Consider the following 25572-nt stretch of genomic DNA (forward strand, 5'->3'; position numbering starts at 1 on the left):
CTTGAAGCTAATCAACGAGCATTGCGCCTCTTTTTTATTTTTAATAACTTATTACAACTCCGGACTTCTTGTGTTACGACAAAATAAAATAAACTTTAATAAAATTTATGAAACTAAAATTAACAAAGTATTTTCTGTTCAAAACATTATAAGAAACCTCTAGTATTATTGAAACTAAAATCATATAAAATTGATGCAACTAAAATTATCAAAGTATTTTCTGTTCAAAATCATTAAAAGCAAAAAGAATTTCATAAAGAACTTTTTTTGATAGAAACTTTAATAGCAAAAAGAATTATCATAAAGTAAAATAAATAAGTAATTAGAAACAAAATAAAATAAAATAAATAAGTTTTTTGTTGTAAGTAGAAACAAAACAAAATAAATAAAGCAAAAAAGAAAACAAAAAAACTAAATACAGCAAAAAGAATTTTCATAAAGAATTTTTTTTATAGAAACTTTAATAGCAAAAAGAATTATCATAAAGTAAAGAACCAAAATAAAATAAAATAAATAAGTTTTTTGTTGTAAGTAGAAACAAAACAAAATAAATAAAGCAAAAAAGAAAACAAAAAAACTAAATACAGCAAAAAAAATTGTTGGGGCGCTGCCCGCTGGGCCCTCCAACCCTCGGGTTTGCAAATACGGGCCCAGAAGGGCTAGAGGGCTCAACGGGCAGCGCGCCAAAGTTAGGCCCAGAAGCCTTCTAGAGGAGTTCGAGACAGCAACCGCGCCGAGGCTTTTAAACTGGTACGGGCGCCCCTCGCCTGGCGAGGTGGGACTAAACTTTTGGCCGCGACGCGGGCAGCAAGAGGCCTTTGGTCCCGGTTGGTGCCACCAACCGGGACTAAAGGGGTGCATTGGTACCGGTTCGTGGCACCAACAGGGACCAATGCCCCCCCTTTAGTCCCGGTTGGTGCCACCAACCGGGAGCAAAGGCCGCCGCTTCCCGCCCTTTGCGCTGCTGAAAAGGGACCTTTGGTCCCGGTTGGTGGCACCAACCGGGACTAAAGGGTGGCATTGGTCCCGGTTGGTGCCACCAACCGGGACCAAAGGTGTGCCTATATAAGCCAACACTTGGGAAATTTTCAGATCCCTCGCCAGTTGCCCCCGACGCTGCCAGGCTGCCCGTGCTCGCCGTCGCCGCCCGCTCCTCGTCGCCGTCGCCCCGCGCCCTTGCCTCGACGGGTCGCCGCCCGGTGCTCGTCGTCGTCGCCCTGCCCCCACGCGCCGCCCCGCCTCGTGCTCCCCTGCTCGCGCGCGCCACCTCGGCGCCCCGAGCCCCCTGCCCGGCCCGCGCGTGCTCGCCGGCGCCCTCGCCGCCCCCGCCCCGTCCCGCCCCCGCCGTCGCCATCGTCCTAGCCGCCCCCGCTGTGAGAGCCGCCGCCCCGGCTCTGTTTTTTATTAGTTTAATTGTTTTTTGATCATATATATATATAATGTATATGTGTATGTATGTGGCTATATGTTTTTGTTCATATGTGGCTATATGTTTTTTTTATTAGTTTAATTTTTTGTTCATATGTGATGTATATGTGTATGTGGCTATAATGTATATGTGAACAAAAAACAATTGTATGTATGTAGATGTTCAAAATGTATGAATATATATGTCAAAAATGTTTTTTTGTTCATAGAAAGTTTTTTGTTCATATATAGAAAGTTTTTATATATGACAATGGATATATATTCGATATATATGAGAAATGATGATCCATGGAAAAGTTTTATATATGCAAAAGTTACAATTTTAGAAAAGTTTTATATATCTAGCTAGGAAGGGAAGAAGAAGAAAAAGAAGGATAGGAAAGAAGAAAATAAGAAGAGGAAAGAAAGAAGAAGAGGAGAGGAAGAAGAGGAGAAATAAATAAGAAGAGGAAAAAAGAAGAAAAAGAAGAGGAGAAGAAGAAAAAATAGAATATTTTCTATTTTTTCTTCTTCTCCTCTATTCCTTTCTTCTTCTCCTCTTTTTTTTCTTCTTTTTTTCTTCAATCCTCTCCTCTATTCCTTTCTTCTTCTCCTCTTTTTATTTCTTCTTCGTTTTCTAATGTTTTATCGGGTCTGTCGTCGTCGATATATACCCCTCCCGATAACTTCAACACGAGGGGGGATAACTTCAACACGAGGGGGGTCGATATACCCCCTCCCCGATAACATTATTTTCCCGTGTATATATGTCGTCGTTGTCGATATAACCCCCTCCTGATAACTTCAACACGTGGGGGGGGTCGATATACCCCCTCCCTGATAACATTATTTTCCCGTGTATGTATGTCGTCGTTGTCGATATTACCCCCTCCCGATAACTTCAACACGAGGGGGGATAACTTCAACACGAGGGGGGGTCGATATACCCCCTCCTCGATAACATTATTTTCCCGTGTATGTATGTCGTCGTTGTCGATATAACCCCCTCCCGATAACTTCAATGCGTGGGGGGGTCGATATACCCCCTCCCCAATAACATTATTTTCCCGTGTATGTATGTCGTCGTTGTCGATATATATAACTCCCTCCCAGATAACTTCGACATGATGGACGGTCGATATGTATACCCCCTCTCGACCGTGATAACTTATACCACGGGAGCACCCCCCCGGCCCTCTCGCTCGACCAAAACTCTCGAGGACACCCAAACGCTAGAAAAAAACGATGTCGGTCTCCTACCCCCTCCCGGCGCGCCCCTACCCTTGAAGCGTTGCCTAGGCCACCCCAAACCTGGAATAAGCTAGGTCTACGTTTGCACTAATATATCCACCTGCTGTCATGTTTGTGTAATAATTGCCATGTTGTAATATTTGTAGAAACAATGGAGCACGGACGAGATGAGCAAGCAGAAGAGGTGTTGGGGGACATAATCTTAGCCGGAGGTGATATCTTGTCGTATCTTAATGACAATGATGGTCTGGAAGAACAGGGTGAAGAAGCAGGCTAGGGTGATCGAAGAGTGGAGGAGGAAAGACATGATTATGATGGCTCCGGTGACCCAATGCTGGTGCAAGAAGGAGCCCGTGGTGACGGCTCCGGTGACCGAACAGAGTCCGGCCAGGTAAATATATTAGTTAAGCCTGTGCTGACTAGCTAATTGATGCATTCATTGTTTTGGTATGTACACATATTAATTAACACTCGTCTTTCTTCTTTTTTCTAGCCCTCCGGATCGAGCACAACTGCGGTAAAGAGACGAGGCCCGAAGAGAAAGTTGCGCTCGGATGAAAGGTTTGAGATCACAGCAATCGCGCGCGACGGCCAACCGATTGAACCCCTCCGGACAAAGGATGCATTTGCTGCTCAGTGCGGGGTTCTAGTTAGGGACAAGATCCCGATCAGCATCCACCAATGGTATAAGCCTAAGAAGGAAGACCCTGAGGTGTCTTATGTCAATGATATGCAGAAAGATGATCTTTGGACTGAGCTGAAGGCAAATTTCACCCTACCGCCAGAGGAGGATCCGGAGAAGCCAGTTATAGAGCAATTAATCAAGTCTCATGCTCTTAAGAAGATGGCAGACCTATTCAGGAGGTGGAAGAATGAGCTGAAAACGTTTGTCGACAAAGAAGAGACACCAGAATTCATCGGCCGGTATGAGAAGATCAGAGATCACTGGCCCGCATTTGTGGCCCACAAGACATCGGAAAAGAGTAAGACGATGTCAGCGACAAACAAGAAGAATGCTGCGAAGAAGAAGCTTCACCATCGCACGGGGTTAGGTGGCTACCTCAAAGCCCGGCCTAAGTGGGCCAAGACTGAGAATGATCTGCTTGAAAAAGGGATCGAACCACAGACAATGAACTGGACAGACCGTTGCCGGACTTGGTTCTTCGGGGCTGGCGGAACCTTGGACCCTGTATCAGGGAGGTGCGTTTGGACGAACGAGCTTTTGAGAATACCCGTCAAGAAGATTCAGCAATATATCGATGCAGCACAGGAAGGGACGTTCGTTCCAGACAGAGAGAACGACGAGCTCACAATGGCCCTCGGGAATCCTGAGCACCCTGGACGGACACGAGGCACCGCAGGCTCCGTTCTGTGGAAGGCTGGTTTTCCGGACGCGGGCGGTTACAAAACCCGGGAGAGGAGGAAAAAAGTGGAGCAGATCCAAATTCAGAAGCTGCACGAAAGGGTTCAAGCGCTAGAGGAACGAGACGGCAATCGAGATGCCGAAACTGCCCCCGAAGCTACACCGCCATCTCAGCGGAGAAGCAGCATGGCTTCCACCGAGCAGCTTCAGCTGGAGCATGCGGCTCCTGCTAGCTACCCCGTGGATGCTATCACGGAGTCTCAACATTGCCACCTTATGGCGGAATGGCAGAACTTCAAAGTCAAGGCGGCTGTTGGCTCTGTTTTACCTCCTAAACCCGGCGCAACCTACCACTGCCGGCCGATTCCAGAAGGATATGCTAGGGTGATGGTGGATGAAATAACGGAGGGATTTGAGGACCTCCAGCTTGACCACCCTACCGGTGAAGGGGAGACTCGGCTGGGTTTAGCTCTGAAGACTCCGTGCCTATGGCGGAAGGAGCTCATCAAGCTTCCGAACTGGACGGCTCCGGCGAGTAAGGGCACTCCGCCTCCTCCTCCGGCGAGTGATCAGGGCACTCAGCCTCCTTCTCCGGCGCGTGGCAGCACTCCGCCTCCTTCTCCGCCAGCGCCGGCGCGCCAGAGCAGCCAGCCTCCTCCTTCTCCGCCTCGTCAGCAAGGGCGGAAGAGACCCGCCGCCGCTGCGGCTGCTCCGGCGCGTCGTAGTCCTTCTCCTCCGCCTCGTAAGCAAGGAAAGAAGACAGCCGCAGCCGCTCCGTCTGCTCTGCCAGCGTCTAGCAGTACAGCTGCTAGAGGCGGGAGGCAATACAGATTCGGTCCTTCTCTGAAGACTCTAGAGAAGTTACCATACGAACGCGAAGATCGTGCGAGCCGAAGTGAAGAACTTCTTTGAAGGGGTGAAAGCAAAGAAACATCCACCTCCGGAGGAGAAGGTAGATCCGGTGAAAGCAAAGCGCACTCTGGCTGCCCTGACAAAACCACCAAAGTCTCCGCCGAGAGGCAACTATGAGCGCGTTCTTGCAAAGACATATGCCGAAGCGGAGCGGTCGGGAAGTACTGTCGGTGATAAAAGGATGAAAGAACGACGAGCTGGGAAAAAATTGCCCAGCTCGGCGAACAAGCGAACCAATCGTGCCCCCCGCTCAAGGTGTCAAAAGACATCGTCGCTAATGATCCGAGTATGGTGCCCGGTTATAGCAATTATGGAGATTACCTACCCGACGATATACATTATGAAATCATGCATGGAGGTGGACGAACACAAATACCATTACGGGAAGCCTCTCGTCAAAGATGAAAGATCTCTATCAACGATGATGCGAAGACTACATGATTGGTACATGAAAACCTGCAGAGAGTGATGGGATTGGTACTTTGACGTTGAGAGTTAAACCGGAGCATGACCTCGTTGGAATTGATCTGCTGAATGTTCCATTTGAGGATTTCTTCCAGTTTTACAATCAAAAGGCCCTTGATAAAACAACGATCACTTGCTACTGTCTGTAAGTAGTACTACTTCTGTCATTAAGTCTCTCTATATAGGTCAGCTCTTTCATTGCATGTATTTATACTTATCCTCACTATATTATGCAGATTGAAGATCGCCGAATTGAAGAAAAAACAAATCGGTGATATTGGGTTCATTAACACAAATCTCATAGATGCATATGGACGGTGAAAACATGATCCCAAAGAAGCCGAGGCCAACTTGCTACAATCGTTGGTATTAAATCAAAACAAAGATATAATACTCTTTCCTTACAACTTCAAGTGAGTGTTACTGTCTTGTGCATATTCGGTTTCCCTTATTAGTCCAGGTTATGGTAATGTAATTGATGACTTATGCATGCATGCGCAGCTTCCACTATATTCTCCTAGAGATTAAGCTTGAGCAGGGAGTAGTAACCGTCTTAGACTCGAGACGAAAAGATCCCCAGGACTATGCGAACATGACTCAAATGCTCGAGAAGTAAGTTAAATCGATCATTATCCACCATATCAGCAACTTTGTTCATTTCCTGATATCAAGTAATTGTTTTCTTTGTCTGGCAGGGTTTGGAGAAAATTCACCTCAAAAGCTCCGGGACTGCCGAAGAAGCTGCAATTTAATCACCCGAAAGTAAGTACTATAGTAGCATGTTCCGCGCATCTCCTAGTGATTCAAGCGCTAGTTTCATCAATACCATTTAGCATGCTTGCTTATCAGTTAGATTGACCTCTATTTCTTGTAAAGTGGTTGTGGCAGGAACCCGGGAATAATTACTGTGGATACTACGTTTGCGAGTCCATCCGCTACACGACCTGTGAGCGGGGCTACACTGAAGAACAATATGAAGTGCGTAAGCAATAATATTCACAATTTTATTTTATTACCATCATTTGTGTTGAGTTTCATTTATTCATATATATATGTATTGACCCCCTTCTTCAAATTAGATGTTTCGGAAGCGGGATGAACTCCTAGCAGAAGATCGTATGCGAGGAATTCAAGAGGAATTGGCGGCATTCTTCCTTGACCACGTGATCGCTGAAAACGGAGAATACTATGTGGACCCTGTGTTCCTACAATTTAATTAGGAGATTGTATTGTAAGAGATAATTATTGTATATATGTAGCCGGTAGTGTCGGATAGATATACGAGAACTTGTTGTTCGACCAATATCTCGGAGAAGGAGAGGTGGTCGATATCACTTCTCTCTGTATGCATATGTTCATGACGATCTTCTGTTTCCTTCATTTGATTACTAGCTAGCGTGTCTACTCCTCTCCATACGTATATAGTACGTAGCGTCGACCAAGCACGGAGATAAGAGAGGACACTTCTCTCTATTAATTAGCTAGCTAACACAATATATGAAACACCTAAATTAACCCCCCAAAACCCCTAAACCCCCCCCCTTTCAAAAAAAACAAAAACCTCAGCTCCTGCCAGCTGCTGACGCGTGGATGCCTTTGGTCCCGGTTGGTGACACCAACCGGGACAAAAGGCCCTGCCTATTGGTCCCGGTTGGTGGCACCAACCGGGACCAAAGGCCCTCCTGCCTGGGCTCCCCGCACCGGCCACGTGGACGGCCTTTAGTCCCGGTTCGTGTAAGAACCGGGACTAAAGGTCTAGGGCATTAGTAACGACCCTTTAGTCCCGGTTCCAGAACCGGGACTAAAGGCCCTTATGAACCGGGGTAAAAGCCCCTTTTCCTACTAGTGCATCCTAACCATTGCCAAACCCACCAGTTAGGCCCCAACGGCACCACCATAGGGTTAGGCCGCGCGCTCGAGCCGAAGACGGGTACCACCACCCCGGCAGGGGCACACTAGTAGGACACTAATCCCTACCGACTTCGTGAATGGCGGGGCAGTCACCGACAACTCCCACTATGACCAGCCTTACTATTACCTTGTTTCGACGTCCGATGCCAGGTGGCGTGTGACTCTCTAGATGCGTACTAGCTTTGACTTGATTATTTTCATATTGGATAAGACACAAAATGCATAGCACCCCACTGCAAATTTGTACCCCCTCAATCCTGAGTACTTTCTTAATGCAAAACACGGTTATCTAGGATTTGCCACGTATGAAAACGTTTGGTCTTATATGTTCATCTTATTCTTTATTACCTCAGTTCCAAAAAAAATTGAAGTTTTAGATTTGTCCTAAGTCAAACTTGGCCCCGCTCACAAAGGTTGAGTCCGGCTCGGAGCTTCGGTCGGACTCACAATTCAGGTACAACGCAATCAAGTGGCTCCTTGGACTTGTTTGCAGCCTAGGGGAAGTGTGGAATCGATCACCCTCTGCCAGGCATACACCATGAAGTGTGCTACTCACGGGCATTAACAGACGACTGAGCGTGTATGGGTAATGATGCATCCCTGCACGGTTAAATCTATTAGAATAGTTGTGCCCACGGTTTAGGACAACTTGAATGATTTACTTGATCATAGAAAAACATCAACTAATAATTAATAAAATTTGCCAACCGTGTGAGTGCCTTGGGGATTATTCTTAATGGGTGATGCGAAAGGGGGGTGGGGGGGGGCAAGATTGTGTTATGTACTTATGTTCGTGCTTAGGTTAGGTGGATAGAGTAGATATTGTCATGACTCATATCCAATATGGATGGCCTCAGATTTTTTCTTCTTCTTTGTAAGCCAATTTATTTGGCGTTTTCAATAATTAGTAATAGAGTATATGGTTGTGTGCATCACTCAATGTATGGGCAAGGTTTTTTCCCTCATTTCAAAAAAATGGAAGTGTGCTACCAAAAAGGGATCTACAGATGAGCTGCGCGCACGCATATCCCAATCAATCTGACAGTGAGAAAGGGCCGGCAGACCTGCCACTGGTCAGTTTTGATTACCATTCTCTTTACACCTAATTACTAGAGTTTCCTTCACACAACCTCATCTAACCTTCAAATGGCCCCCCATCTAGGAGCGTCCTACATATACACATGAACAGCTAGCTGAGAGCTTCTCTGTCAGACACATGCACACACTCACACCGAGAGAGGCGCAGAGGGAATGGGGAGGAAGCCATGCTGCGCCAAGGAAGGCCTGAACAGAGGGGCATGGACGGCAATGGAGGACGAGATCCTGGTCTCCTACATCAACGATCACGGTGAGGGCAAGTGGGGGAGCCTCCCCAAACGAGCTGGTAGGTTACTCACACCATCGTCTCTAATCTATGCTCTTCTCCGAACATTACATCAATACATACAATTGTCGATTATGCGCGCGATTTTCTTTAAGTCGATCGATATCTCCTCCAAACTCTTTCTTGCCATTGCAACTGAAACAAAGAGTGTGTGTGTGTGTGCGTATGCTTGAAGAAGCCAGGTGACTGAAACAAGGAATGCGGCAAGAGTGAGATCACTGGTTTAGCTTTAGCATAGCTCGAGATGGTCGTGTTGACGGCGTGTGAGATATTGTGTTCAGGGCTGAATCGCTGCGGAAAGAGCTGCCGGCTGCGGTGGCTCAACTACCTCCGGCCGGGGATCAAGAGAGGCAACATCTCCGACGACGAAGAGGAGCTCATCGTCAGGCTTCACGGGCTCCTAGGCAACAGGTGCACATCTATGTTGTTTTCCTTTCGTTTGCATCGTGCACATTTCTGTTGTGTACATGATCAAGCACTGTATTGCTGTTTACTTACACTTACACTTGCATTTACATGCATATTCCTAATGTAATACGGGGTACGTAGTATATAGTGTGAACGAAGATGTACAAGTGGGTCTTTGGTCGTGGAGGAGTATTAATTAGTCACACTTGCTTGACAAAATTTAGTACTAGTAATAAACACCAAGGTCATGCTAATACCTTTCCGTTGGAATTTCATTTTCTTTTTCCCTACATGGAAGACAGAGAGAGATGTATGATCAGACAAAGTAGGCCAACACCTTCTAAACGTATATAACTTCTAATCAATATGATCAAGTTATCATGATCACCTGTACACACCTACTATCCATATCAGTCAGCATGCATGTTCCCAATTCAGCCATGCCCGAAGAAAAGAACAACCTCTTGCTGACAGCCTGAATGCGTGTCTCTACCCCAAGAGGTAAACGAGTTATTCGGTCAGCAAAGTTGATGATGACGTGCATTAATTCACTTCATGCATGCATGCACAACCACTCTGATCTACTACAAGAATCTACACCATAACTTGAAAAGGCTCCCATGGAGGTCTAGAACGAAATGCCACTCCCTCCCTCCCAGATGTGGCACAACAACCACTGCTAATCAATCTACACCATGACTTGAAAAGGCTCTGATCTACGACAACCACTCTGTCAGTCAGACTGTCAACATATGCAGAAGCTGCAGCTAACCTTGTCAGGCGCAAGTAAATAGGGCCAGCTAGAATTCGCTACTGCTAATCAATTGCATGTGCTTAGCTAATAGTAGTAACTAATCCAGCGTCAGATAACAGTGACCGTGGCCCGTGGCAGGTGGTCGCTGATCGCGGGGCGGCTGCCGGGGCGAACAGACAATGAGATCAAGAACTACTGGAACACCACGCTGAGCAAGAGGAACCAGCAGTCCCACGGCGCCGGCTGCTCGAACCACCCGCAGGCCAAGCCGCTGCCGCCGGCGCCGCAGGCCGGTGGCGAGGCACAGGCCCTGCCGGAGGGCACGAGCAGCAGTCCGATACGGACCAAGGCGCTGCGGTGCACCACCACGGTGCTGGCGGCAGCAGAGGGGTTTCACGAGCAGGGCCGTGCGGCGCCGGAGCACGTTGCGGCGGAGGATCAGCTGGGGGACTGCCTGTCGATCGGCTCGATCGACCTCGACCTGGAGGGCATCGAGCTGGGCTTCATGATGAGCCCGTGGAGCGGCGGCGCCGACGGCGTGGGTGATCAGCATTTCGGTGCTCCCGGGGCTGAGGCTGATGGTCTGGAGGAGCTGCTCGGGCTGGGCGTGGCCGGAGGAGGCGGCGACGGCCATGGCGGACTCGGGGACCTGGAGTTGGCGTGGCTTTGCTAGCCGTGGGAACTGTCAAAATGCCAGATGTGTTTGGCGTGAAATATAGTCGCGTACAGTAATTACGACTTGCATAGCTCAGTTCATCTTATATGTACAAATTACAGGGTGGTGCTGTAAACAAAGTACTACTGCCAAATAAGCTGGTGTGCCTTGGTCTTGGTTTCAGCCATCCCTCATTCCTGAAGTGCGCATGGAAATCGATTCGTGGAGTATAAAAAAAAAAGGAAAGAAAAAAAAACAGAACGCCCACCGTGGGGCTCGAACCCACGACCACAAGGTTAAGAGCCTTGCGCTCTACCAACTGAGCTAGACGGGCTGGTGTTTCTGAAGTGTTCATTTATTGGTGGTATCCTCGCATGCACAGATGGTAACCCCACCTAACCACCTCCCCCTACAAGAAAGCCAACTCTGACAAAGAAAACAGCTAAAATGGTGCATATGCATTTGACACTACAGCTTTCTCTCTGTTTTTCTCCCTCTATATCTTTAGGTCCTCAATTTAACCACCAAATATGTGTCACATCACAATAGGAACACTGATTTGGTATTCAGAAACAACAATGGAACAGTTCAAGTTTGACAAGTCAACACCATCTACAAAACAAACCAAGTTGACAACGATGGACAGAAACTAATCAACCCGGGGTGCACGGCAACAACATACACTTATTTGCAAGGCTGCTCCGTTTCCTGAAGCATCAGCGTTTCTCATGGTGAATTATTACTTTTTTAAACTAATCACATGGTGAAATAGGAGGGCGATAGCGATCCCAGGGACCAGCCAACAATCTACAACACCAATGACACAAAGTACCAGGGACCAGCCAACGATCTACAACATCCAGTCAGCCCATGTTCAGCTGATCAATCGTCATTCGGGGACGCTTTGCAGCTGCGGCGGCCACGGCGTTCAGCTGGAAAGAAACCCTCTGGCCCTGGCTCTGGCTCTGAGGCTGCTGCTGCTGCTCGTTGCCCGTCTGATCCTGCAAGGAGTTCGGGTTAGGATTGGCAGCGTCCGCGTTGGCACCCTCCTCGTCATCTTCTGCTTCCTCGGTCTGAGTTGGCGGCTTCAATGCGGGTAGGAGCTGGTAGTTCTGGCTCAGCAAGGTGTCCTGCTCAGGTGGCAGAGGAATCGAGCCAGGTGGAGCAATAGACTTGGGCAGCGGGATTTTGTTCCTGCTGCGTGCCAGCTCGAGTAGAACCTGCAACATCAGAAAAATGACTTGTCATCCACCTATGTGCATAGAGTACTTTAGTAAAATATAAAACAGGTACTTATTGACTTCAAAGCATAACCAAAAGAGTTGCTCTTAACCTTTATCCACATACGCAAGATCTCCTTTAGGCATATCATACCAGCTAACACACAAGTGAGTACCCTTGTGCACGACCCTCAATCTCTAATATCTTTGTAGTACCTGACATGCTTCATCAACATTTTAGGTATATCTTGAGATGCCAACCTCATACACATAAGGAATCATACCCTGTTTATTTCATGTTTTCCTAAAAGTCTAGCCATGCATTCCAAAAACTTGTTTTCTACTACGCGTAACCTGTTCCCAAGGAATTAGAGGGGGTGGGAGTGGGGGCACCAGTGTATTAGTGAATTGGCAGATAACCGTCGTTACGGAATGTTATTTGGGGAATTCCATACCAGAGGAGGAAGCCCACAGGCCACAGCAGCCATACCTGAGTTGGAATATGCTAAGAGTTCTATTAAGGAAATGATCTTTTGTTCCCTAAGTCAAGAGTCGTTTCAACATAAGCAGTCACGTTCGGCAGCAGTTTGAGTTTGTAGCCGTCCAGGACACTAGTCTTGAGTGGCCTATATAAAGGACCCCTAGCTGCAGCAACTGATGCAATTTACCAATAAAGAAGTCTTCCCTAATCTCTATTGCTCACTACCCCGTCACCTTTCTGATCTGCACTGGCTTTGGTGCCTTCTCGCTGATACCTCGTCAGCCCTCTAGCGCCTCCTGGCCGCAGGCATACCGTCCAGTCTAGAAGCTCTAATAGATGCGCTGCTCTCCCTTCTATGCGATTATTTGACTTAACCCGTGAAGAGTGTCCAAATCTAGCAGAAGTTATCGATAAAACACATAATATATCTAAAGAGTAAAGCCACCTAATAAAGAAACTGAGTATTCTATTTTCCAATTCCAACAGTAAGATGCCTGCCACAGTACCAGCACCATCACTACACTAACAGAAGAGGGTATTTATTTCTTGCTTGATTCTCAAAAGGTTACATTGTGTATATGGAAATAGTTGCACATGATTCGTAAGACTTTGGACCCTTGAACATAAGCACTCATTTTCCAAACAAGACATGGGCTCAGCTGAACATTCCTAACAAGACATGGGGTAAATTGAATTCTATCTCTGTCAATCTTCTGCCCCAACTGGACTCTCCTTGCATCATCTGCTACTAGCTGCACCCATGGATTTAAATCTCGACATTGCCAGGTTACCCACCAAACTGAGAAAAGTTCAGTTGATTCCAACTTCCTAAAGGATAACAGAGTCGTTTTGGCCCTAATGGCAGGTTACTAGGAAAGGTGTTGTCCCCCGAATGGAACAAATTGCGTTTAGCCCTGAAAGTAAATGTTGAACATATTTTAGAAACAAGGGACACTTTGGCTGAGTGGTTAAGGCATGTGCCTGCTAAGTAAATGGGGTTTCACCACGAGAGTTCGAATCTCTCGGGCGTCAATTTTTTTTATTTCTTTCTCAGGTCGAGTGGTTAGCTGCACCCAGTAAATCTCAGCACTCCCTGGTTACCCCACTAAACTGGCAAAATTTTGGCCTATTCCAATTTCCTAGAGGATAAAAGAGTCATCTTCGCCGTAGTGGGAAAAGATGAATCTGGGTTTGAATCCTACCCTCCTGTGTTTTACTTGTAGTAATTTCAGTATAACCCTGACTGGTATGATGGTCCCTCGGACAGCAGTAAATGTAGACAAAAATGACATTTTGTCGTGAGCTCGAGGACTCGAAACCGCAATCTCTGCGTGGGTCACGAATGGCGGCTTCTGACCAACCACCATATCTGAGGCTTTGATGTGTTCTTATTGTGGAACACATTCATTTAATCCAGTATCCACCCTCATCTGAAATTAAATTTTCCCCAAATATATCTCTCAGCCAAGAGCCCAAGACCCAGCAATTAACTGAAATCTCAAAAGCACAGATCAGTTTTTGTTCCTTCCGCAACACATCTGCGCATCCTCTGTTATGGCTATTATTTCCCCAATTGAAGTCCACAGCACTACTCCCTCTGATCTAGGGTTTAAAGTGGCCCCTTCTCCTCGTCAAACACCAATTGAAGGTAAGTACCAGAAGATAACTGCGCGTCTTGCACCAGTTCGTAGGATCTGGTAATTAATCGGAATCTAAGGAAGATATAGAATAGCTAGGGTTTGCGGTGGTTGGTCGTACCTCGCGGGGCGGCGGCTGGGAGAAGGAGAAGTTGACCTTGGCCTGGATGGCGAGGCGGACGTCGTCGGCGTCGAGCTGGGGCTTGCCGGCGTGGTCGGCGTAGACCTGGGCGTCGCCGAGCACGTCCCCGGCGTAGCGGTAGGCGAGGTCGAGGAACTGGTGCACGACGCGCGGCTCGTACTCGCCCTCGCCGAGCCCCATGGAGCGGAGGAGCTCCCGCACCACGCGCGCGTCGCGGGGCTCGTCCGGGCTGCCCGACGCCCCTCCTCCGGCCGCCGCGGGCTGGAGCGATGGCCGCACGCCGCCGCCGCCGTCCATGGTCTGATTGCTGGCTGTGGTGTCTGGGGTTCGGGAGTGGGGCGAATAGGGTTTAGATATATACCGTGGCAGTCATTTTGGAGCCAAAGGAACGTTTAGATATGTGCGGAACATGTGGGACTCACCAAGTGACGCTTTGGCCGAGTGGTTAAGGCGTGTGCCTGCTAAGTACATGGGGTTTCCCCGCGAGAGTTCGAATCTCTCAGGCGTCGCTGTCCCTTTTTATTTTCTCTTTCTTTTTTCTTTTTTTCTTTATTCTTTCTGTGGCCGCCCAACTTTCGTGAGAAAATTTCAGATCGTATCTTTTCTCCTTTTTCTCTCTGTGGCCGCCCAACTTTCATGAGAAAATTTCAAATCGTATCTCTCAGGCTAATTACTCACGGCCGTTTTATAAAGTTGAGGAGACAAGATACGATTTGAAATTAGCAAGGACAAGGCAAACAAATCTTGTCTGGTTAACACATGCATCACAAAATTTTATTTATCTCATGGAAGCTTTCTAAATAAGCTTTGACAACTTCAAGGACAGCAGAAGAGCTCTCTTCTTGCCTCAACAAGGCAAAGAGCAGATCATTTCAGTAAAATAAAATTAAAAAATACATTTACAAGTGCACCGGAGAGTCACTTCAACTAGCCAAGTTCTTAGCACAAACCTATGGACGAGACTTACACCGCAATCAACCAAAGGAATGGAAACATAAAAACAACGCTTTCTGAATCTTCTCTCTGATATTTTGTATCCAATAAAAGAGGTTGGTGATCAGAGTTCCCAAAGCCTAAATGCACGATAGCCACCTCTGAGTATCATAGCCTCCATAGCCCATAGGGCATTGGACATTACCCCAGTCTAGGCGTTCTTGAATCATTCCTCTTTGCCATGTGAACAGGTCCTCCTCATATCCCAGATCATCAAGTCGACAATCATCCATAGCTTGGCGAAATGTTGTCATATGTCCTTTGGATCATAAGTTTCCTCCCTCCTTTTCATTGTTAAACAATATTTCATTAAAATCTCATAGCATGGCCCATGGTAAATTATGTCTGGCTTGTTCTCATTCAGTCATGTGTCTTATGTTTTGTCCTACCACTTGAACTCTCCTACACATCAGTAAACCACCAAATCCTATCCAGTCTCTCCTCGGTTCTGTCGTCAATATAATTTGGATCCGAGTAAAGTTGGCTTACTTTACCTTCTCTCTTCCTAAACATAGCAACCCCACCTTTACGACCATCACTTGGTTCACAATTATCAAAACCATCTTCAATCTCTTCCTTAGACAATCAGCAGGATAAGAATCTAGGTGAGTTTTGTAGGAGATATTCCCTAGAGGCAATAATAAATGTTATTGATTATCTCCCTGTTCATAATTATGTTTATGTTCCATGCTATAACTCCTTTGGTTCCCGAGCCCGTATATCCATAAAGGCTCTGGGGAGAACCCATATGCATATGTGGAATAATAAACGGTAAAATGTATTCCTAGTCGTGCCTCTAAGACTAGCTCAAGTGTTGCATGATGATTATGTTTTCCCAATCATGGGCATGTCTATGCCAACCAACTTTGAGGGCACAATGTCAGGAAGTGGGTTTGTTAAACGTCATCCGTAACTGGATGGCTATTACAGCGGCTTACGGGTTCATGGGAAAGTATGTTAAGTAACTTGATAGCTCGAGATTGGGATTTGCTTCTCCGACGATGGAGAGATATACTCGGGCCCTCTCGGTGTTACAGTGTCCATCATCGTCTGGCCAGACACTTTGTGATTTGATCACGGGGATGCCGGAACACGAAACGAGAAAAGAGAACAAAACCGGTAACGAGGTAACTTGCATAGTGGACAAAGTGTTGGCCCACGGGGATGCAATAAATCTCACCTCAGGTGTTTGTGATATATCGTGAAGCAACAGGAATAGCACACGGCAACTGGAGGTTCACTCGAATATTTATTCGTGTGGGTATAGGGGTCAATATGGGTGTCCACGGCTCCGATGTTGATCATTGATCGGAAGGGGTTCCGGTCATGTCTATACTTCATCAAACCTATAGGGTCACACGCTTAAGGGTCATCTATCTGCTAAATACTAGACAGGGACTGAGAGAAAATCACCGAAAAAGTTTCGGACACCGGAAAAGTTTCGGACAGCGGAAAAGTTCCGCAGAGAGAGGTCACCGGATGAGTTCCGGTGAAACTGAAAGGTTGTTTCAGGGGATACCATAAAGTCAAATTGGTTTCGGCACATGCCTGATAATTCTTGGAGGATGCCAGAATCATTTTGGAAGCTTTCTGGAATTTTCCGGGATAATAACCGGATATGCTCCGGAGCTGCCGGAACCACTTCAGATGTTTTTCGCAGATGAAATTCACTAATCTGAAATTGTTTCAGAACGAATCCAAAATCATTTTAGTGGGTACTGGAATTATTCTAAGACCCACAGAAATATTTTCGGATTTAGTGGACGCGAAAAATTGTCTTCATGAATAGTGAAAACGCATTCTTGTTTGCTTTGCGCAAATGAAAATCACTAAACCGAAATTGTTTCGGAACGCGTTGAAAATTATTTTAGTGGGTACTGGAAATGTTCTGAGCCCACATAAATATTTTCAGTTCAAACGGACGCTGAAAAATGTCGTCATGAATAGTGAAAGTGCTTTTTGCTTGGCTTCTTGGAGAAGCCACCTTGTGGGCCTTTTTGGTATTTCCCCCCTTGGCTTCTTGGAGAAGCCACCCTTGGGCTTGGCCTATAAATAGGGGTGGAGGGGGCTACCTAAAGGACCCTTGCTCTCATACACATGCCATGCATTATCTGGCTTCTTCTCTCCCTCCCACGAAAAGAGTTTCGTAGAGCCGTAAGGCTGTCTGGGTTCCGGCAGGAACTAGTTCTGGACGGCGAAGCCCTGCCGGATAGATGACACCGTATGTGTGCAACTCTGTAGAGAGATCGTAGTTTCGGTCTTAGTTCGTGAGTGCCTCCCGAAGGGCTGTCCGTGTGACCGTCCGAGTTTCGAAGGTCCTCCCTAAGGGCTGTCCGAGTGACCGTTCGAGTTTCGAAGGTCCTCCCGAAGGGCTGTCCGCGACACCGTCCGGGGGGGGGGGGGGGCTGTTCGACCGCCTCCCGGAGGGTTGTCTGAGGAGAAGATGAGGGTATACATCCTCGCGGTTGGGAGGTTGTAAATCCTAGCTGCGGGGATCTGCACCGCCGATCGTCATCGACTCTACTTCCAGCTGCGCTACGAGTCGGTAACAAAAAAGATCAAACTATGTATGCAGTCTCCATAGTGGTCCTGGGCTGGTGCGTAAGTCAGAAATTTTTTGTTTTCTGCTGCGTTCCCCTTCAGTGGCATCATGAGCCGTGCTATGCGTAGATGCAGGTTGCGATCTAGAATACATAGAGATGTATGGGTATTGCATAATATAATTAGGTAGTAGATGAGATCTATTGTTGAAAATTATTTATGTGGGTGACAGATGAAATCTGTTACCCGATGTTCTTGTTGCTTCCGTAGAATTTGCGTTTGCTCAATCTCGAGACAGCATGGTGAAATTTGACAAAGTTCTGGCAATCCGTGATCCTGATTGATCATGGAAGTGCTATCAGTTCTTTGGGTTCTGCCGTAGTCAAAACAAAGATGAAATTCGCAGACGACAGGGCAATGCAGATATGATCTGCACGGGGGTCATGCGTATGACGAAGTTTAGTATGGGGTTCGAGATTTTATTGTCTCGTGCTTCATACACCCAGCAAAGTTAATCTAGCGACATGAACTATCATACTTGATGATGAACGTTGGTCGCTGCGGTTTAAGTCAAAACCTTAGAAGCCACGTAAAATAAATTTTGCATAAACCGATTAGAGGCGTCTAACTTGGTTTTGCAGGATGTGCATGTGATGTGGTATAGCAGTGCTCATACTAATTCGATTATGTATGAGATGACTATATGATGTAATTTGATTAACATGACATGCGTGTCATGATTTGGCATGATGGCTGGAGCCATATGATTGCACTTTAATGACCTACGTGTCAACCTTAAGTAATGCATTAATTTTATACGCTATGGAGATAGCAATATTATCTGGTGCATCGACAAGGTGGTGGCAATCTTCGCGAAGGTGAACACCAACACGAATGCCGAAGACGAAGAAATGAAATACTTCTCCGTCAGAAAGGGCTATACCATATCATGCTATTATGAATTGCCTGAGATGTTTATCCCTTATGATGCACCCTTCTTGATTGCGCGGTAGTCACTTTTTATTAGGGTGATCTCTCACAAAAATACCAAGTAGTTAGTGTTCTCCCAAGTGTAGCACCGTCACGGCACCTATCTTTTCGGGGTGCGTCGTGTATAACGGGTACGAACGTTTAGAGAAGTGTGAGGCGGGTGAGTTGAGACCTCGCACCGAGATCCCTTGGTTGTCTTGACGTTCAGGCATGACCGTCATGAGCTCGCAACACAAGCATCGAAAGATGAACAAGAGTCACATAGAGATGTGATTGGCAAGTTGGCCTACCGGTTGAGATTTTTCGTCATAAGTGGTGTTACACCGATGGCGAAAAATTGAAATGTGGGTCTTGTATCACTCACAATCAATTTTGAGAGATATTGATTTGAGTGGGAGCGCACTGTTGAATTAACATGTTTAATTCTCAATGCAATTAATTTTGAACACTGTCTAAGTGTGGTTTGCATAATAGTTGTAGAATAATGGCTCGCATTTCCACCTTCCCTATTAAAAGTGAATAGCTGTTAAATATCTGGTTAAAACTTTACGATTGGTAACGTAATATGAGGATTGTCCTCAAAAGTTCCAAGAAGGACTTTGTCCTATCGCATGCTTTCCGTATCCTCCCGCTAATGCTATGGATCATGTGACTCTCGTCCTTCGATCCAAAAGCTAGAATTCTGTTACGGTCAAGTGGAATATGTTTGCTTCCATGAAACCCAAACTTCGAAAGTTGGTATAGTTATATGATATTCATGGAACTGAAAATTATTTTCAGATACAAACAAAGCAATGTTTGTTTGCAAGTATTAGTAAAAGTGTTTACTATGCATTTGACTGTTGGGAAAGGGATCCAGAAGAACGCCTGTCATATAATGAAAGGTGAATAAAACAACAACTTAAAGAGAAAGGAAGTGTCCAAAGGGTGTTAGTATGACTTACACGCCTAGGAAGCCCGGGGCTAATGCCACTCTTAAGTTGGGTGCTTCTTCTGAGAGTAGGAGAAATACTAAAAGTTAAACTGTTAGAAGTATAAAGGCAAAAGGAAAGAAGACTGGAATATCCAGCTCATGTATGAATGTCATACAAGTTTTTGATGTATAGAAGGCTGGTCAAAGATATAGTTCTTGCGAATTATGGTTAAACATGTTAATCACTAATTCTTGGGTATCGTGAGTTCATCACAAAAATGCCCGCTCGATTGCATTCTGTTGCAACTCGATGTAAGAACTACTATGGCCTGAAAGACTAGCTAGAAATGAGGTTAAGGTATACACAGGGAACATAGTAAATGTTACTATACCTTCCATCGGTGTATTGCCGTCTGTATTTATTTTCATAATTCATTTAGAGTTTTACAAACTCTATCCCATTGCATAAGGTATCTTGCAAGAAGGTTGTTCATCAGAGAACTTTTTATGTTCGATGTTATGAATAACACAAGGGCCATACTTTCATTATGAATGAGATGTATGTTATGAATATTGATAATAATACAATACCTCTGGGTTTACTTTCATAATTCATTTTAGAGTTTCATACACTCTAGCCCATTGCACAATGTTTGTTGCAAAAGAGTTGTTCATAAAAACAACAATTGTTGTTAAGTATTATGAATAACATAAGGGCCATACTTCCATCATCGATGGGACGTATGTTATGAATATTGATGGTAATATGATACATCCATAACACTGGCGCTAAATGTCGCAAGACTAAAAGAATACCACACAAGTGTGGCACAACATTTGGTCACATTGGAGAAACCCGCATGGAAAATTCCATTATGATGGATTTTGAAGTCTTTTTGATTTTGAATCATCTGACACTTGCAACTTTCCTCCGAAAAGTGAAGTGACTAAAATACCGTTCACAGGCCATAAGGAACGAACAACAAACTTATTAGTGATCATACATTTGATGTGTGTAGTCCGATAAGTGTTGTTAGTGGTGAATTTATTTATCTTCAGAAATGACTCAAGTAGATATATGGATATTTACTTGATGAGACGTAAGTCTGGATCTTTTGAAATCATTCGAAAGGTTCTCAAAATGAAGTAGAAGTTATTGTAACAAGAAAATTATGTTTCTGCAATTTGATTGCACAAAGGAATATTTGAGTTACATGTTTAGTGAATGTCTGATGAGTTGTGAAAGGGGTTTCATAACTTGCACCTCCCAGTGTTGGAAATATGCCCTAGAGGCAATAATAAATAGGTTATTATTATATTTCCTTGTTCATGATAATCGTTTATTATCCATGCTAGAATTGTATTGATAGGAAACTCAGATACATGTGTGGATACATAGACAACACCATGTCCCTAGTAAGCCTCTAGTTGACTAGCTCGTTGATCAATAGATGGTTACGGTTTCCTGACCATGGACATTGGATGTCGTTGATAACGGGATCACATCATTAGGAGAATGATGTGATGGACGAGACCCAATCCTAAGCCTGACACAAGATCGTGTAGTTCGTTTGCTCAGAGCTTTTTCTAATGTCAAGTATCATTTCCTTAGACCATGAGATTGTGCAACTCCCGGATACCGTAGGAATGCTTTGGGTGTACCAAACGTCACAACGTAACTGGGTGGCTATAAAGGTGCACTACAGGTATCTCCAAAGTGTCTGTTGGGTTGGCACGAATCGAGACTGGGATTTGTCACTCCGTGTAAACGGAGAGGTATCTCTGGGCCCACTCGGTAGGACATCATCATAATGTGCACAATGTGACCAAGGAGTTGATCACGGGATGATGTGAGTTACGGAATGAGTAAAGAGACTTGCCGGTAACGAGATTGAACAAGGTATAGGGATACCGACGATCGAATCTCGGGCAAGTAACATATCGATAGACAAAGGGAATTGTATACGGGATTGATTGAATCCCCGACATCGTGGTTCATCCGATGAGATCGTGGAACATGTGGGAGCCAACATGGGTATCCAGATCCCGCTGTTGGTTATTGACCGGAGAACATCTTGGTCATGTCTGCATGATTCCCGAACCCGTAGGGTCTACACGCTTAAGGTTTGATGACGCTAGGGTTATAGGGAAAGTATGTACGTGGTTACCGAATGTTGTTCGGAGTCCCAGATGAGGACGTCACGAGGAGTTCCGAAATGGTCCGGAGGTAAAGATTTATATATGGGAAGTCCTGTTTTGGTCACCGGAAAAGTTTCGGGTGATATCGGTAATGTACCGGGACCACCGGGAGGGTCCCGGGGGTCCACCAAGTGGGGCCACCAGCCCCAGAAGGCTGCGTGGGCCAAGTGTGGGAGGGGACCAGCCCCAGGTGGGCTGGTGCGCCCCCCCCACCAAGGCCCAAGGCGCATGGGAGAGTGGGAGGGGGCAAACCCTAGGTCCAGATGGGCCTTAGGGCCCATCTAGTGGGCCCCCCCCCTCTCCTCCCCTTGGCCGCCCCCCTTGATGGGATCTAGGGCTGGCTGCCAGCCCTTGGGGTGGAAACCCTAGAGGGGGGCGCAGCCCCCTCCCCCCTATATATAGTTGAGGTTTGGGCTACCCAAGACACACGAGAACGTCTCTCTTTCGGCGCAGCCCTACCCCTCTCCCTCCTCCTCCTCTCCCGCGGTGCTCGGCGAAGCCCTGCGGGATTGCCACGCTCCTCCATCACCACCACGCCGTCGTGCTGCTGCTGGATGGAGTCTTACCCAACCTCTCCCTCTCACCTTGCTGGATCAAGGCGTGGGAGACGTCACCGGGCTGCACGTGTGTTGAACGCGGAGGCGCCGTGGTTCGGCGCTTAGATCGGAATCAACCGTGATCTGAATCGCTACGAGTACGACTCCCTCATCCGCGTTCTTGCAACGCTTCCGCATCGCGATCTACAAGGGTATGTAGATGCACTCCCCTTCCCCTCGTTGCTAGAATACTCCATAGATTGATCTTGGTGATGCGTAGAAAATTTTGAATTTCTGCTACGTTCCCCTACAGTGGCATCATGAGCTAGGTCTATGCGTAGTTTCTATGCACGAGTAGAACACAAAGCAGTTGTGGGCGTAGATGTTGCCAATTCTTCTTGCCGCTACTAGTCTTATCTTGTTTCGGCGGCATTGTGGGATGAAGCGGCCCGGACCGACCTTACACGTACACTTACGTGAGACAGGTTCCACCGACGGACATGCACTAGCTGCATAAGGTGGCTAGCGGGTGTCTGTCTCTCCCACTTTAGTCGGAACGGATTCGATGAAAAGGGTCCTTATGAAGGGTAAATAGAAATTGGCATATCACGTTGTGGTTTTACGTAGGTAAGAAACGTTCTTGCTAGAAACCTATACAAGCCACGTAAAAACTTGCAACAACAATTAGAGGACGTCTAACTTGTTTTTGCAGCATGTGCTATGTGATGTGATATGGCCAGAAGATGTGATGAATGATATATGTGATGTATGAGATTGATCATGTTCTTGTAATAGGAATCACGACTTGCATGTCGATGAGTATGACAACCGGCAGGAGCCATAGGAGTTGTCTTTATTTTTTGTATGACCTGCGTGTCATTGAATAACGCCATGTAAATTACTTTACTTTATTGCTAAGCGCATTAGCCATAGAAGTAGAAGTAATCGTTGGCATGACAACTTCATGAAGACACAATGATGGAGATCATGGTGTCATGCCGGTGACAAAGATGATCATGGTGCCCCGAAGATGGAGATCAAAGGAGCAAAATGATATTGGCCATATCATGTCACTATTTGATTGCATGTGATGTTTATCATGTTATGCATCTTATTTGCTTAGAACGGCGGTAGTAAGTAAGATGATCCCTCACTAAAATTTCAAGAGACGTGTTCCCCCTAACTGTGCACCGTTGCGCAGGTTCGTTGTTTCGAAGCACCACGTGATGATCGGGTGTGATAGATTCTAACATTCGAATACAACGGGTGTTGACGAGCCTAGCATGTACAGACATGGCCTCGGAACACATGCGAAACACTTAGGTTGACTTGACGAGCCTAGCATGTACAGACAGGGCCTCGGAACACAAGAGACCGAAAGGTTGAACATGAGTCGTATAGCAGATACGATCAACATGGAGATGTTCACCGATGATGACTAGTCCGTCTCACGTGATGATCGGACACGGCCTAGTTTGACTCGGATCATGTATCACTTAGATGACTAGAGGGATGTCTATCTGAGTGGGAGTTCATTAATCAGATGAACTTAATTATCATGAACATAGTCAAAAGGTCTTTGCAAATTATGTCATACGCTTTAGTTCTACTGCTTAAGATATGTTCCTAGAGAAAATTTAGTTGAAAGCTGGTAGTAGCAATTATGCGGACTGGGTCCGTAAACTGAGGATTGTCCTCATTGCTGCACAGAAGGCTTATGTCCTCAATGCACCGCTCGGTGTGCTGAACCTCAGCATCGTCTGTAGATGTTGCGAAACATCTGACATAGACGTTTTGATGACTACGTGATAGTTCAGTGCGTAATGCTAATGGTTTAGAATTGTGGCACCAAAGACGTTTTTGAAAAGTCGCAGAACATATGAGATGTTCCGAAGACTGAAATTGGGATTTCAGACTAGTGCCCACGTCAAGAGGTATGAGACCTCTGACAAGTTTCTTAAGCCTGCAAACTAAGGGAGAAAAGCTCAATCGTTGAGCATGTGCTCAGATTGTCTGAGTACCACAATCGCTTGAATCGAGTGGGAGTTAATCTCCCAGATGAGATAGTGATAGTTCTCCATAGTCACTGCCACCAAGCTAGTAGAGCTTCGTGATGAACTATAACATATCAGGGATAGTTATGATGATCCTTGAGCTATTCGCGATGTTTGACACCGCGAGAGTAGAAATCAAGAAGGAGCATCAATTGTTGATGGTTAGTAAAACCACTAGTTTAAGAAGGGCAAGGGCAAAAGGGATACTTCATGAAACAGCAAGTCATTTGCTGCTCTAGTGAAGAATCCCAAGGTTGAACCCAAACCCGAGACTAAGTGCTTCTGTAATGAGGGGAACGGTCACTGAAGCAGTACTACCCTAGATACTTGGTAGATGAGAAGGCAGGCAAGGTCGACAGAAGTATATTGATATACGTTATATGAATGTGTACTTTACTAGTACTCCTAGCAGCACCAGGGTATTAGATACCGGTTCGGTTGCTAAGTGTTAGTAACTCGAAATAAAAGCCGCGGAATAAATGGAGACTGGATAAAGGTGAGATGACGATGTGCGTTGGAAGTGTTTCCAAGGTTGATGTGATCAAGCATCGCATGCTCCCTCTACCATCGAGATTTGGTGTTTGCGTTGAGCATGATTGGATTATGTTTATCGCAATACGGTTATTCATTTAAGGAGAATAATGGTTACTCTGTTTATTTGAATAATACCTTCAATGGTCTTACACCTAAAATGAATCTCGATCGTAGTGATACACATGTTCATGCCAAAAGATATAAGATAGTAATGATAGTTCCACATACTTGTGGCACTGCCATTTGAGTCATATTGGTATAGAACGCATGAAGAAGCTCCATGTAGATGGATCTTTGGACTCGGTCATTTTTTGAAAAGATTGAGACATGCGAACCATGTCTATTGGTATATATGCATGAAGAAACTCCATGCAGATGGATCGTTTTGACTCACTTGATTTTGAATCACTTGAGACATGCAAATCATACCACATGGGCAAGATGACTGAAAGGCCTCGTTTTCAGTAAGATGGAACAAGAGAGCAACTTATTGGAAGTAATACATTTTGATGTTTGCAGTCCAATGAGTGCTGAGGCATGCAGTGGATATCGTTATGTTCTTACTTCACAGATGGTTTGAGTAGATGCTGAGTGTATTTACTTGATGAAACACAAGTCTGAATTATTGAAAGGTTCAAGTAATTTCAGAGTGAAGTTGAAGATCGTCGTGACAAGAGGATAAAATGTCTGTGATATGATCTACGAGTTTGGCACACAATTAAGACATTGTGGAAAGTGTTTCACAATTAATACCGCCTGGAACACCATAGTATGATGGTGTGTCCGAACATCATAACTGCACCCTATTGGATATGGTGCATA

The 25572-nt window shown here is 45.8% G+C and overlaps 2 protein-coding genes and 2 non-coding genes across 4 annotated transcripts; 2 read left to right on the forward strand and 2 right to left on the reverse strand.

Moving 5' to 3' along the window:
- Window positions 1–8450: 8450 nt before the first annotated feature.
- Window positions 8451–10626, forward strand: LOC123075541 (transcription factor MYB1). Its single transcript, XM_044498123.1, has 3 exons — window positions 8451–8693; window positions 8975–9104; window positions 9994–10626. The coding sequence occupies exons 1-3, from the start codon at window positions 8561–8563 to the stop codon at window positions 10526–10528; spliced, it is 798 nt and encodes a 265-aa protein (XP_044354058.1). The 5' UTR covers window positions 8451–8560; the 3' UTR covers window positions 10529–10626.
- Window positions 10627–10771: 145 nt separating this feature from the next.
- On the reverse strand, window positions 10772–10844 carry TRNAK-CUU (transfer RNA lysine (anticodon CUU)). The gene has a single exon. It is a non-coding gene; the product is annotated as a tRNA-Lys (tRNA).
- A 199-nt stretch (window positions 10845–11043) lies between these two features.
- On the reverse strand, window positions 11044–14326 carry LOC123080582 (transcription initiation factor TFIID subunit 9). The gene is made up of 2 exons (XM_044503510.1): window positions 13970–14326; window positions 11044–11730 (listed from the first exon to the last, which is right to left on the reverse strand). The coding sequence occupies exons 1-2, from the start codon at window positions 14285–14287 to the stop codon at window positions 11374–11376; spliced, it is 675 nt and encodes a 224-aa protein (XP_044359445.1). The 5' UTR covers window positions 14288–14326; the 3' UTR covers window positions 11044–11373.
- Window positions 14327–14417: 91 nt separating this feature from the next.
- TRNAS-GCU (transfer RNA serine (anticodon GCU)) lies at window positions 14418–14499 on the forward strand. Its single transcript has one exon. It is a non-coding gene; the product is annotated as a tRNA-Ser (tRNA).
- The last annotated feature ends 11073 nt before the right edge of the window (window positions 14500–25572 follow it).

Source organism: Triticum aestivum, chromosome 3D (assembly GCF_018294505.1).
Source record: "Triticum aestivum cultivar Chinese Spring chromosome 3D, IWGSC CS RefSeq v2.1, whole genome shotgun sequence".
Taxonomy (NCBI): Eukaryota; Viridiplantae; Streptophyta; class Magnoliopsida; order Poales; family Poaceae; genus Triticum; species Triticum aestivum.

What these genes read in the sequence shown, in the direction of transcription:
- LOC123080582 (XM_044503510.1), bottom strand. Translation starts at nt 14,287, where the DNA reads ATGGACGGCGGCGGCGGCGTGCGGCCATCGCTCCAGCCCGCGGCGGCC. An exon ending in CCCAGCCGCCGCCCCGCGAG is followed by an intron (nt 11,731 to 13,969) that starts GTACGACCAACC and finishes CTGATGTTGCAG; the next exon opens with GTTCTACTCGAGCTGGCACG.
- LOC123075541 (XM_044498123.1), top strand. Translation starts at nt 8,561, where the DNA reads ATGGGGAGGAAGCCATGCTGCGCCAAGGAAGGCCTGAACAGAGGGGCA. An exon ending in GAGCCTCCCCAAACGAGCTG is followed by an intron (nt 8,694 to 8,974) that starts GTAGGTTACTCA and finishes TATTGTGTTCAG; the next exon opens with GGCTGAATCGCTGCGGAAAG. An exon ending in CACGGGCTCCTAGGCAACAG is followed by an intron (nt 9,105 to 9,993) that starts GTGCACATCTAT and finishes GGCCCGTGGCAG; the next exon opens with GTGGTCGCTGATCGCGGGGC.